A 14,186-nucleotide genomic window follows, 5' to 3' on the forward strand; every position below is an offset into this window, starting at 1 on the left:
TAAAAAATAGTATATTTATGTTAAAGACTTGAGTTTTCAAAAAAAACATTTGCTTGGTTTGAAGGACTATAAAAGTGGGTCGCGACTTAATGACCATGGGAAATGTGGGTCCCAGAGTGAGACCAGTTGAGAACCCCTGTTCTAGATGATATTAAATAACCCTTTACATTCGATAATAGTAAAAGACATGCCTGTTGGCATTATTTGACTCTAGTCAGACATACGGTATGCCAATAGGAGATCTGTAGCCTAAGAACTAGATGAATGTACCAGCTCATTAGGTGAGTGCTGCATGCAGCACTCAACTGTTGTTCTTCTTAAAAAGGTCCCATAGCATGAAAATTTCACTTTATGAGGTTGTCTAACATTAATATGAGATCCCCTAGCCTTCCTATGGTCCCCCAGTAGCTAGAAATGGTGTGAGATGTAAAACGAGCACTAGGTATCCTACTCCGCCTTTGAAAAATGAAAGCTCAGACACTCAGATTTCGAATTTGGACCCATATGTCGCCATAAGGGGCCAGGTTACCTCCCCTTCTCTGCTTTGCCCGCCCAGAGAATTTGAGGCACCACCGCCACGGCGCTGCCCGCTTCTGATACGGTGGTGCCTCGGCAGCGGGGGTCCGGCAGGAGACAATCGCAGTCTACAATCCCTTTCTCCTCCATGTCGTGGTTCAGTCTACTTCAGATTGATGTGGAAGTAGCAGAACCAGAGACGTCGGAGAACCCAACGCAGTCGTTTGAGATTCATAATATCGTCTGGAGGCGCAAACAGCTTTTGGCCGTGATAATATATATTATATCATATAGATATCTATGTATAATATGATATTATTTAGATATAGAGCTCCAGGACTCCCGCCGGAGCACACGGAGTGTTCTAGAATATTTACAGAACACGCCGGTCGAAAGCTGTGTGTGCCTCGTCATTGCGATACATCCGCTGTAAACACGAGCGCATGGTACCGTGGCCGCAAGCTGCTCAGGGCCAAATCCCCACCCTAAACCTTGACCCGCCTCAAAAAACGGCATGTTTATGGAAAGCTCATTGTGGGACTGGCTCGTAGTGGCTGTAATTCTGCACCAAGGCTGAATTTCTTGAAAAAGAAATCTAACTGTATTAAGGGCCCACTAACACCTATAAGCATCCATAAAGTAGCATGACATGGGACCTTTAAGTTGTATCCTTTTTCTCTTTCTTCCTTCATTATTCTCTTCAAACCTAGAGACTCAATACAATATTCTACTTTTGAAATATGTTTCTTTACAATGGAAGTCAATGGGAGCAGACGGCTGAGCCGTCTGCCCATTCTCTGACAACCCAACTAATTCAGACTTTGTAACTTGGTCAATTTCTAACCGTTCACCTTCGTTCAAACGTTTAACAAATCAACACACTTCAATTATATGAGGCGTAGTACATTTTCAGTTGGTCTCATACCTTAGGTTGAGGCTAGTGCTTGAGGACGTTCTAGCTGCGTTGCTAGATTTGGCGATGAGGCTAGAGCTTGAGGACGTTCTAGCAGTGTTGAGATTGGTATTCCGGCCAATTGGGTTACTCTTAATCACATTAGGCTGGAAAAAATAACATTGGGCAGGTACATGCAATTTGGGCTTGTTTTGAAAAAAATATGGCAGGATTATTGTAATTTTTTTTACAAACTTCAATCACTACCAATAAATGTGAGGTTGACGTTTCAATTTGACCCACTAATTTTAGTATTAAGGGGTTTGAGATGGGCACCTGTCCAATAGTAATTAGGGGCGAGGGAGGGCCATCAGACCTGTCACTCAAACCTCTGCGCTAGTTGTAAGGACATTTGATTCATAATGTATAAGTCAAGCTGGCGTTGACTTATATAGTTCTCCGGTTGATGTTCTTTAAGTTCTTGTAAGATTATTTCAAGTTGAAGTTCTACATAAATGTAAGATCATTTTATGCTTGACTATTTTGAGGGTTGTATTATTTTTATCTCATGTACCAAACATACATTGTCTGTGGCTGTGTCCCTGCACACAGAGCGTGCATGCGTGTGTGTAATGTAAAAGTAATTAAGTAAATAAGGTCGTATTCAAGTTAATGCTCAATATTGGTCTTTTAAATGCCACAACAAGCAATGTGTGTTGTGTATTAATGTAATCTCAATGAAGACCCGTTTAATGTTTACGGAAATAGAGGTCCATCACTGACCTGGTTCAAGAGCTTCTGCACCAGAGGCAGCAATACGTTACTATCCACGAACAGACATCACAATATGGAGACATCAAATATGTGGTCACACAAGGTTCCATTTTGGGGCCGCTCCTCTTCATTATGTATATAAATAGTCTGGAAAATTCCTCAAAGACCCTCCACAAAGCAATCTTTACAGACGACACAAACCTGTTCTTATCCCACAAAAATTAAACTGAACTTCAAGAATCGCTCAACAAAGAGCTTCAGAATGTGGATCGCTGGTTCAAAGCAAACAAACTATCCCTAAACATTAGTAAAACTAACTACCTAATATTTTGTCCCAATAAAAAACAACATAACATTGAGGACCTTAATTTCCAGATCAAATTAAATGGAGAGGAGCTAAGAAGAGTGAAAACGACTAAATTCTTGGGGGGTTCTCATAGATTTTATGAGTTATGGCGGTGAGTGTACATGCTGCGGCTCAGCAATCGATGTAACGGTACTCTTTAGTTGGTTTATCAGCAGTTTACTGTTTACTAAATGCCACGTATGCACAGCCTTACGTAAGATACAGCCGAAACAAACTACTCAGTATCGGTTTGATGCAAGACAGTTGCATCTCGAAGCAATCAAACACCGGACACGACATCACAACAGAGGTCATCAGTGGATTACTCTCCCAGCCAGCAAGCGAGGGAGGCGGTGTCGAGAGCGCAGGCAGAAGAGGGGCTGTCGATCCGGAGTACGAGCTAGGCTAAGCTGAAAACTGCACACTGCAACTGACCATATCTGAATGTCCCTGACTCCAGCATACAGACCACATACAGTGGGGCAAAAAAGTATTTAGTCAGCCTCCAATTGTGCAAGTTCTCCCACTTAAAAAGATGAGAGAGGCCTGTAATTTTCATCATAGGTATACCTCAGCTATGAGAGACAAAATGAAAAAAAAAAATCTAGAAAATCACATTGTCTGATTTTTAAAGAATTTATTTGCAAATTATGGTGGAAAATAAGTATTTGGTCAATAACAAAAGGTCATCTCAATACTTTGTTACATGCCCTTTGTTGGCAATGACAGAGGTCAAACGTTTTCTGTAAGTCTTTACAAGGTTTTCACACACTGCTGCTGGTATTTTGGCCCATTCCTCCATGCAGATCTCCTATAGAGCAGTGATGTTTTTGGGCCACACAGACTTTCAACTCCCTCCAAAGATTTTCTATGGGGTTGAGATCTGGAGACTGGCTAGGCCACTCCAGGACCTTGAAATGCTTCTTACAAAGCCACTCCTTCGTTGCCCGGGCGGTGTGTTTGGGGTCATTGTCATGCTGAAAGACCCAGCCACGTTTCATCTTCAGTGCCCTTGCTGATGGAAGGAGGTTTTCACTCAAAATCTCACGATACATGGCCCCATTCATTCTTTCCTTCATACGGATCAGACGTCCTGGTCCCTTGGCAGAAAAACAGCCCGAAAGCATGATGTTTCCACCCCCATGCTTCACTGTAGGTATGGTGTTCTTTGGATGCAACTCAGCATTCTTTCTCCTCCAAACACGACGAGTTGAGTTTTTACCAAAAAGTTCTATTTTGGTTTCATCTGACCATATGACATTCTCCCAATCCTGTTCTGGATCATCCAAATGCTCTCTAGCAAACTTCAAACGGGCCCGGACATGCACTGGCTTTAGCAGGGGGAAACGTCTGGCACTGCAGGATTTGAGTCCCTGGCGGCGTAGTGTGTTAGTGATGGTAGCCTTTGTTACTTTGGTCCCAGCTCTCTGGAGGTCATTCACTAGGTCCCCCCGTGTGGTTCTGGGATTTTTGTTCACCGTTCTTGTGATCATTTTGACCCCACAGGGGGAGATCTTGCGTGGAGCCCCAGATCGAGGGAGATTATCAGTGGTCTTGTATGTATTCCATTTCCTAATAATTGCTCCCACAGTTGATTTCTTCACACCAGGCTGCTTACCTATTGCAGATTCAGACTTCCCAGCCTGGTGCAGGTCTACAATTGTGTTTCTGGTGTCCTTTGACAGCTCTTTGGTCTTGGTCATAGTGGAGTTTGGAGTGTGACTGTTTGAGGTTGTGGACAGGTGTCTTTTATACTGATAAGGAGTTCAAACAGGTGCCATTAATACAGGTAACAAGTGGAGGACAGAGGAGCCTCTTAAAGAAGAAGTTACAGGTCTGTGACAGCCAGAAATCTTGCTGGTTTGTAGGTGACCAAATACTTATTTTCCACCATAATTTGCAAATAAATTCTTAAAAAAATCAGACAATGTGATTTTCTGGATTTTTTTTTTCATTTTGTCTCTCATAGCTGAGGTTTACCTATGATGAAAATTACAGGCCTCTCTCGTCTTTTTAAGTGGGAGAACTTGCACAATTGGTGGCTGACTAAATACTATTTTGCCCCACTGTATCTGCACAAACAAGTGTGGCCAGAAGGAGCTTCTGAAAAACTGCAGGACTGCTTCAGTGATACAGACTGGACCATAATTGAGGACAACATTGACACCTACTAATCCTCTGTACTGTTTTACATCAAATGCTGCATGGAAAACATCGCTACCATGAAACAGATCTGTGTGTTCCATAGCAACAAGCCGTGGATGACCAGGGGTGACCGACTCCTGCTTAAGACACGCAACACTACTTTCCAATCCGGTGACGTGCAACGGTACAAGGCCTTTCCAAACCTGAAGAGGGGAATCAAGGATGCTAAAGCAGCATTGAAACAGAAGATCGAGGACCTCTTTAGCAGCTCTGACCCCGGCGGGCATGGCAGGGGATACGTCACATCACCAGGCAAAACAACACCAGCAGCACTACCAGCGGAAGTACCTTGGAGGCGGAGCAGCTGAACCGGTTCCTTGCCCGCTTTGTGGTGGAGGGAATGACAACCACCAATCCGGCTCCAGACACCAACAGCCAGACCCTCGTCCTTCAGCCTGCTGATGTCACCCGCACTCTGCGCAGGATCAACACACGAAAGGCAGCTGGCCCAGATTGCATCCCAGGGCGGGTCTTCAGAGACTGTGCTGCAGTGTTAGGTGAAGTATTCACAAATATCTTCAATAACATCTTTCAATGACTACAGGCCTGTAGCACTGACAGCTGAAATCATGAAGTGTTTTGAAAGACTGGTTCTACAACACATCAAAGTTGCCCTACCGCCCACTCTGGATCCCCATCAATTTGCATATCGAGCCAACAGGTCAACAGATGACGCCATCTCCACGACCCTCCACTCCGTTCTGCGCCACCTGGAGCTGCAGGGGACCTATGCACGGCCACTAGGGCTGTAACGATACACCAACTCACGATTCCGTTTGTGTTACGATTTTTGACCCACGGTTCGATACATCCCGCGATTTTTTTTCAATTTAAAAAGCAGTTTATTTAAACAACACTTACATAACAATTAACTTAATGTAACATTTAATAACAAATAATTTGGAACACTAAAAAGATTTGAGTATAGCAAAATAAATAACCACAGATTGCAGTTGGGGGACGCTTGCAGGTAGGCAAAAACCCTCAACTAGTTTTGTGGTTTAGGCTTATGTATTTGAAAATATTAATGTCAAATAAATAATAGTAATTTGAATAGTTTGGTAGCACTAACCAGCGCTCCCGCTAGAAAAATCGGTGCCGGTCAAAGTGACCTGCATAGGTTTCGTTTTCGTTCAAATATCCTATTATCGCTTCTTATTAGGCTATGTAGCTTAAATAATGACATAATCAGGCCGTATAGAATGTAACATGTTTAATAGCCTTACTTTCAAATAGATGGGAAGAAACATGAACGTCTGATTCGCAATAACGAGGCATAGTGTTACGAGTAGCGTATGTGTGTGCGCGAGAATGGCAGTGTGTGTGTGTGTGTGTGTGTGTGTGTGTGTGTGTGTGTGTGTGTGTGTGTGTGTGTGTGTGTGTGTGTGTGTGTGTGTGTGTGTGTGTGTGTGTGTGTCGTCAACAAGTGAGTTGACAAGCGAGGAGAGTGAGCGGTAGCATATGAGGACATCACAGGCTGTGGAAAAACGCAATCCTCCGTAGCCACGGAGCGTTGTCATCACAGCGAGGGCATCTCGTCGAAGACTTACGGCATCAATAAGAGGAGCGGTGTCAGCAGACTATTATTTAGACAGATAAGCAAATTTCAATCTGACAATTTTCAACCGGAGATATACAATTTTGTCGGACATTTAATTTTTCTATTACCGGACAACGCAAACCCAGGCACTAACAGCTCACATCACGTGGCTGGATCTGGACTCGAGGATAATGGGAGTTAGAAAGGGCGTGTCGCGCTTCTGCCTTCTCATACCGCGAGACAGGTTCATGGCTTTAAGTGTCGCGATTTCGGTTTCGATACGCATATCGTTACGCCCCTACTGTTACTACTGTTTGCGGACTACAGCTCTGCCTTCAATACCATCCTCACCAGCAGACTGTGCTCCAAGATGTCGTACCTGGGTATACCACTCAACCTCTGCCTTTGGATTAAGGAATTTTTGACAAACAGGCCACAGGTGGTCATAATGGGCCCGTATCTTTCCCCCACTCAGGCACCCCACCCCACTTTGCGTGCTGAGCTCTTTGCTCTACTCTGTGTACACACATGACTGCGCTCCATCTCACACTACCAACACCATAGTCAAATTCGCAGATGACACAACTGAGGTGGGACTGATCACCAAAGGTGATGAGTCTGCTTACAGAGAGGAGGTTCAAAGGCTGACAGAGTTGTGCTCAGAGAACAACCCTCAACATCAAAAAAACAAAATAACTGATCATCAACGGGGAGAGGGTGGAGAGTGTCCAGCTTCAAATTCTTGGGCATACACATCTCAGAGAACTTATCATGGATAATAAACACCACAGCAATAGTAAAGAAAGCACAGCAGCGGTTACATTTTCTCCGCACACTCAGGAAAGCCAATCTCTCACTGCAGCACCTGAGGTCCTCCTATCACTGCTCCATTGAGAGGTGCTCACCTACGGCATACTGTCGTGGTATGGTAGCAGTTCTGATGCAGACAGGAAGTCACTGCAGAAGACTATAAAAACTGCCCAAAACATCAACCAACAGCTACCTACAATGGACACCATCTTCAACTCCCGATGCTTGCAGAAGACACACAACATTCTGAAAGAGTCATTCCACCCTGCCAATTATCTGATTGAACTGCTGACCTCAGGGAAACGTTACAGGTCCATCAGAACACGCACCACAAGATTCATGAACAGTTTCTATCCCAAAGCTATCGCCATACTCACCTCTGACCTGAAAACAAACCCACTAGTTCTGACAGCATTAATCAGTGACATACACACCTAATGCAATGCTGTGCACTTATATTTTGCACTACTGTTTTAAGGCATACAATGATATTGAGTTGATGGTATAGTATAGTGTATGACGACATGAATGTACTGAGTGAATGAGAATGTATTTTTTTATTGACTATTATGCTACCTGTCTTTTTTTAATGAGTCCAGTATGTGAGTGCATTGAATTTTGTTGTATTCCTGTGCAATGACAAATACATCTAAATCTAAATCTAGATGACTGACTAAACTTCAAACACCATATTGACTACCTTGTGAAATAACTAGTTCTTTAAGCTGAGACACCTGCTTCCTCACGCAACACTCCCTATTCTTTATAAAACTCTTTGAACCTCACTTAAATAACTGCAATGTCATATGGTGCAACACTTACCCCAGTCATATAAAAAAACTGGAAATTTCCCCCCCAAAAAAATCATCCGCGCCATATCATGGTCTGATTTCAATGCCCCAACCCATTCTATTTTTGCTAGTTATGGTCTTCTAAGACTACCCGAATATAACCCACCACACCAGAAACACGCACCTCATCACTGGGAAAAAACAGAGACGGAAACACACTGGCATGAGTCTGGTGTGCCGGGGACCGCAGATCTGTGATGTCAATTCTCATCCTCAAACCGAAAAAACGATTGAGCATATTGTATTTGTTAACTGATCTGGGATCTACCACTATTTGTAGTATGAATGAGATGTATGTAATGTATTATATGTAGGCCAACCCCCCCCCCCCCCCTTCTTTGTGTTTATCCTGGCCCCCTTGCATAAGGGGACATTTCTTTGGGGACATTTCTTTATTGTCTCCGTATCATGTATGGCAATGAAAATCATTCAAAATATTAGAAAAAGTACAAAAGTATTTTGGGCCAAATGTTCTGTGACGTAGAAGGCGTCATATTAAACAAAGGGAAAAATAGAGATTTGCATCTACCTCTTTTGTTCCTGAACCCTGTATGCAAGGTAACTTAAGTTGACTATTGGCGCATTTCCACCGGAGGGTGCGGGTCGGTTCACGGGTAACGTTTCCACGTTACTGCGTTACCTCCTCCGTTGGGGTACCGAGACGCCTAAAAGGGTGCCGGCAAGTTCGAACCACACATGGCGTCTGTTGATTGGTCGACAGAATCGCACAGGGGGATAATAATAAACAAACACATTACCTGCGACTGTGTCGGGCTGCTTTGAGATCACGATGCTTACGTAGCTGCCGCGGCTATCGCCTTACGGCTTATACCCCGCCCTACCATAAGGGTACTGTCGGCGGTGGAAACGCGAGCCGTAACTGAGCATGGCTATACCGCGCCCTCGCTACTGGGCTGAGGACTGAAAAGCGCCATATGTGGACTAGGTCCATTTTTCATCGGTGCCAGGTTGTCAGTGATAGACTTTATGTAAGCCTGAGAAGACCTCCTTTAATCAGGATGTTGGTGAATTTCAGGAGGGGTTCATGTAACCAGGGTGAAATGACATGTATTTGTTTTATTACTTCCCCAAATACTGATTAACAAATTGAATGTCAACTTGTCATGACTAAGACAACTTCCGGTTATGTCACTTTGATTAATGTCAACTTGTCATAATCAAGACATATAAACGTCATGAACGTTTATGACATGTCACACTGTTTCTGACAAGTTCCAAAGTCCGACAGACCTGTCGAGGAGAGTTAATGTGTCGCCTGGGGCTGAGTGTCATTTGCACCGACACAGGCCTCACTGTTACCTTCAATGCAAGCCCCATGATCCAAGCATACTCGTGTGCGCTACGCGCACCAGGATGCTTTTATTAATGGGACTTGCTGCAAGAAGTACCGCGATCAATAGCTGACATACTGATAACAAACGCACACCACTGCATGCAGAACCAGCCAGAAATACAATACATGCCCACAGAAATTTGCATTGTACTGCCAGAATGTCTTATGATGGACAATTAAGGAAGGTTGAGGAACTATGGTTCAACACACAGGCCAAGATAACCCAAGTACAGTTTATGTCAATAGGCGATCGGAGGTATAACACCTGTTTTTAACCCATTGTTGGAAGCCGGTGTCATAATTATGTGTCCGTATTCACCATGCAGTACCCCAATATTCCCATGCTTTTATAGACCTTAAAAGGGCCGTTATACCCTCACCTACTTTAGGTTTGCCGGATCGCAAACACTCCTTCACACAGACTGTGTGGCGGCAAAATTGATACTATTACACCGCTGCCACCTGGGAATGATGTACTGTATTTTGATGGTTCTAGGCGGAAGAATCTGATGACAGGTATAAGTGAAGTGGGCTATGCCATTGCAACGCAGGACTGCGTGGTGGAATCGGCAAGGTTACCATCTAACCTTTCAGCCCAGGCGGCTGAGCTGTTCGTCCTTGCTTACCTAAATGTTTGTTCCCTGTCAATGCTAATTTGACACCTGGTAGAGACCACGTATCAAAGGGGGGATGATAGATATCGTTGACCAGCACTGGTATACACCAGGAATCGCAAACTATGCACAATTTTTGTGTAGAACCATCCCAAGGTGGGGAATCCCAAAGAAATGATCCAGTGACAATGGTTTACATTTTGTGACCCAAGCCACCTAGCAGTTGTCCAAGTATGTAGAATTGACCTACGCACCCATTGTGCGTACCACCCTCAGAGTGATGGGACAGTAGAGGGGGAGAATGGTCCCGTAGAGAACAAACTGGCCAATGCAACTGCGGATACAGTCTCTGATCAGGGCACTGGTAAATAGTCTTTAACACCATCCAAGGAAGGGCAACTCCACGATACATGGATAACTATCGGAGACATGCCTGGAACTCACCAAGGTGGTTGGGACCATTCCAACTCCTGTGGATCACATCATCAGCAAGGTAGCCAAGAGTGCTGCCTGCTTCACGCAAGCCACTGCAAACGGGCACCATCACCAACTACAAAGGTCACATTCGACCCAACCCTCTTGGCCGTCACCCCAACACTGAAACCTGGGTTAAGTGCTAGTAACTCACCCTTACACACACAATCAAGTCAGAACCAGGCCCAAAAATCTGCTCGGGCCTGGTGAGAGATGAGGCCAGAATCAACATCATTCAGAATGGACCCCAGACCTGGACCATGGTATCGATGGGATGGGATTGATAGTGTGAGTTGTATTTCAGGTGATGTTAAATGATTTTGTACTACCTTCCGTAAAAGCGAACAGTGGTATAAATATCTGCACTGGGAGCCCAGGGTCGGACATAATAGATTGGGAACATATGTTGTTGTGATCAAGTGATCATTTTTAATCCTAAGGCTGGCATGATTTTGTGATTATAAATAATCAAAGGGGGGAGTGTGATGGAAAATTTCATTTGTTGCTACCTTTTAGTCATATTTTGTTTTCCGTTCCTTGTATTGTCTTGCCACCCTTCTTTTCCTCAGTGCCATCTATGTATTGACCCTTGGGCTTGGTTCAGCCACCTCACCGCTGGAGTGGGTGACGTCGTCAAAATGTTAACCCTTGTGCTCTGGTCAGCTGTCCTACCTTCCTCAGAGTCAATCAAAATGTTAACCTTTGTGCTCTGGTTAGCTGGCCCACTCTCCTCAGTGGCATCTAAATGTAAACCCTTTTCTATGGGTAACCGGCCTGCCTTCCTCAGAATCAATCGTTATGTTACCTTCGTACTTGGTAAAACGGTCACAGGACATCCTCTTGTGCACTCTTCTGCTTGATGACAACACAGGCAACTCTGTGTCTTGAGTAAACATTACCTGATTTGATAATTGACATCTGCAATGTGGGGAGGATCTGAAACTGTATAAAAATCTCTGTCAACCTGTATTCTGGACTCACTCTGCTAGAGAGAAGTCTAATATATGCATGCATTAAACCTAGTTTATATTTGTTCGCCAAGTGCTGTGTGCTTTTTGCATTTAGAAAGCTCATCTTACCTAGACGCAATATCTGTTAAAGGAAATTGCCACAACACATGTCATAGTTATGGCAGTGACATGTCACAATTATGTAGATACTAGAGATGCTGCGATCAGCATTTTTGGGCCCGATCACCGATTACCAAAACCGTGATCTGCCGATTGCCGATCACTTCCGATCACAGAATGGCAGGGGAATGGGAATCTTCAATATCTTTTATCTATAATCTGGATAGGTGGCAAGCACCAGTTTCTGTTCCAATAGTTTCTGTTCTTTGGATCCTCCAGGACTGAAACATCAAAGCCTCCGCGGAATGGGTCATATACGGTCCTTAAATGTCTCTTCGCGCATACTGCTGTCATTACGGTACTGAAATGTGCCTGCGCGCATACTGAGCTATGCAAGTTCTCAGTAAACGACACTGAACATTAAACTGCCTAGTAGGAAAGATTGCTCTTCAATTTGTTTTGATTTTCTTAATTTTAAATAAAATGTTAAAAAGTTTTTATTTATATTTTTATTATAATAAATAATAAAAATAAAAAGTTGCACGAATTATATAGGTTATGTGATCAGCTTTTTTGATCAGTGCTTTTGGGGTGCTCCAATCAAACTATTTTTTGGCCAATCTCGGCCGATCATGATCGGTGTCCGATCAATCAGAGCATCTCTAGTAGATACCTTCAAATAAAGTGTTAATATTTCTTTACGTCTTAATGTTGGCTTTTGTGGCTTTACTAAAACATATTTTCAACCTCACTTTTTCGCATTTTCTGCAGGAAATGCAAATTCTATGTTTAATTTCTTCTGGCAGATGAATCTGCCAGTTCAGTCACACATCCAGAAGACTTGGTCCGGGTTTGCCCTGTCACAAAAGTTATATGTGGCGGGTCTGATACGATGACTGATAAGAGGAGCGCCCTAGGAGAGCGCCGTAAAGGCTTCTACATAAAAAACCAAGATGGCTGTCAATGGCCAATGTGTCACAGGTTACGTTGCGATTGGTTGTAGGTCTATCCAATTGCATACAGAAGCATTTTGGTTTGAGGCCGTTGATAACCCACCTCGGAAAATCGCAAATGAACTGGTTCCAAAGTAATACGCATTTGCAAATCAGTCTGACGATGTCAGGCTAAGAGAGCTACTCACTTGGGAAACACAGGGCAGATCAATGGGCTGGTGGTCTGCTGCTAGCTCAGGGAGAGTGGTGAAACTGGGGTGTCTCAAGTCCTCCACTAAACCACCTGAGGCCCAGGTCTGGTCCCCCTCACTACAGGGGTTCCTCTCCATCCAGGACTCACACAGGTTCTGATCAGTGTGGAGAACAAGAAAATACAGTAAATACTAAACACCACCATACTAGGAGAATAGGACAATAGATTAACCTGGTACAACAGTTCTAACATAGTACCACTGTATATCTTACAGGGACAATAGGACCACTAGAAGACTCACCCGGTACTACAGTATTAACATAGTACCACGGTAGAAATTTACAAACATGCTAGAGGGACAGCAAATGCGTGTGTGCGTTTGTGCACCAGTGTTTCGGTGGAGTTGTGGAAGGCCTCGACAAGCTCCAGGCCAGGAGGTTCAGGAAGTGACTCCTCTTCGAGAACCTGACAGACCAACAAACTTCATGTCAATGCAGCTTATGCCAACACATTTCCTGTTCGCACACCCTTACACTAACAGACTTCCTGTTAATGCAAACAAGAAAAATCGGACATCCAAAATCACGTTAACTATTTACATCAGCTACAAAGCAAACATGATATTCTACGTATTTATTGTTTTTTTAAATTAGGTTTTTTGGTTGGCATCTAAAAGGAAACTGTACAAATGATATAACTGCACACCGTCATGCTTTCAAAAGCAACCAGTAGTCACGTAGCACAGTCCAAGTAAACATTGGCTTGTAGCGCCGACTGCTATCGAGATGAATGATCAATACATATATCAGATAATTATATGTCTATGAATAGTTTACCACTAGTGTTTCCCTCAGAATTATTTTCAGGCCTAATGGTACGTAGCAAATAAACCGTAAATAAAAAGTGGAGGCGCGCAGGATGGCATATTGGCGCACAAATCTTTTGTTAGATGGCACAGCAGGCGGTTTCTAATTTATATTTGCATTCAAATGTTTGTTCACTTGATATATTAAGATTTAAAACAAATTGATTACAAGGAAAGGATGATCTCAATAAAGTGCATTTATTACATAATAATAAATATGAACCTTGTAACAACATAGCACTAAGTGAAAACATTAGAGCTGTCAAACTTCCTTTATAATCCCATTCGAATATAGGCCTTATTATTTTTAGTAATCTAATTATATAAAAAATATGTAATGCTCAATTTAGCCAATTCTTAATAATTATGTACCCATATATTGAATACTCAGGCTTATGCATTGCCAATGGCACTAATCAACGTTATGCCCTCTAGAGCGCATTCTATCAATAACAATTTTTTCTTGCCGAGCAAATAATAGGCAGTAAAGGATATTATATTAACGTCGCCTCTTGATGGTGTGAATATAATTAGCCGCATTGTCCATGGGGAGAGCACTGACTCACATTTTTACATTGAACTTGATTGTTGGTTGCGATTTTTTCAACGCGAAAAAAAACCAAAAACAAATCATTGAGTTGAATGGGACTGCAAACATACAATGCGATTTCCGTTTGGTGTCAAATTGTATTTGGCCCAAGGTGGATTTTCTACGGCTTTCACCAGCTA

The 14,186-nt window shown here is 43.2% G+C and overlaps 1 protein-coding gene across 1 annotated transcript in view; it reads right to left on the minus strand.

Moving 5' to 3' along the window:
• Window positions 1–14,186, minus strand: part of tdrd5 (tudor domain containing 5) — a gene marked incomplete at both ends in the record, with an annotated part of 40,031 nt that overhangs the window by 15,448 nt on the left and 10,397 nt on the right. Inside the window, 2 exons of the mRNA XM_079740634.1 lie at window positions 12,588–12,746; window positions 12,980–13,057. Of these exons, the coding sequence (XP_079596760.1) occupies window positions 12,588–12,746; window positions 12,980–13,057 (237 nt within the window). The remainder of the gene's footprint in view (window positions 1–12,587; window positions 12,747–12,979; window positions 13,058–14,186) is intronic.

The sequence above is a fragment of the Pollachius pollachius genome (genome assembly GCF_949987615.1).
Source record: "Pollachius pollachius genome assembly, chromosome: 7".
NCBI lineage: Eukaryota > Metazoa > Chordata > Actinopteri > Gadiformes > Gadidae > Pollachius > Pollachius pollachius.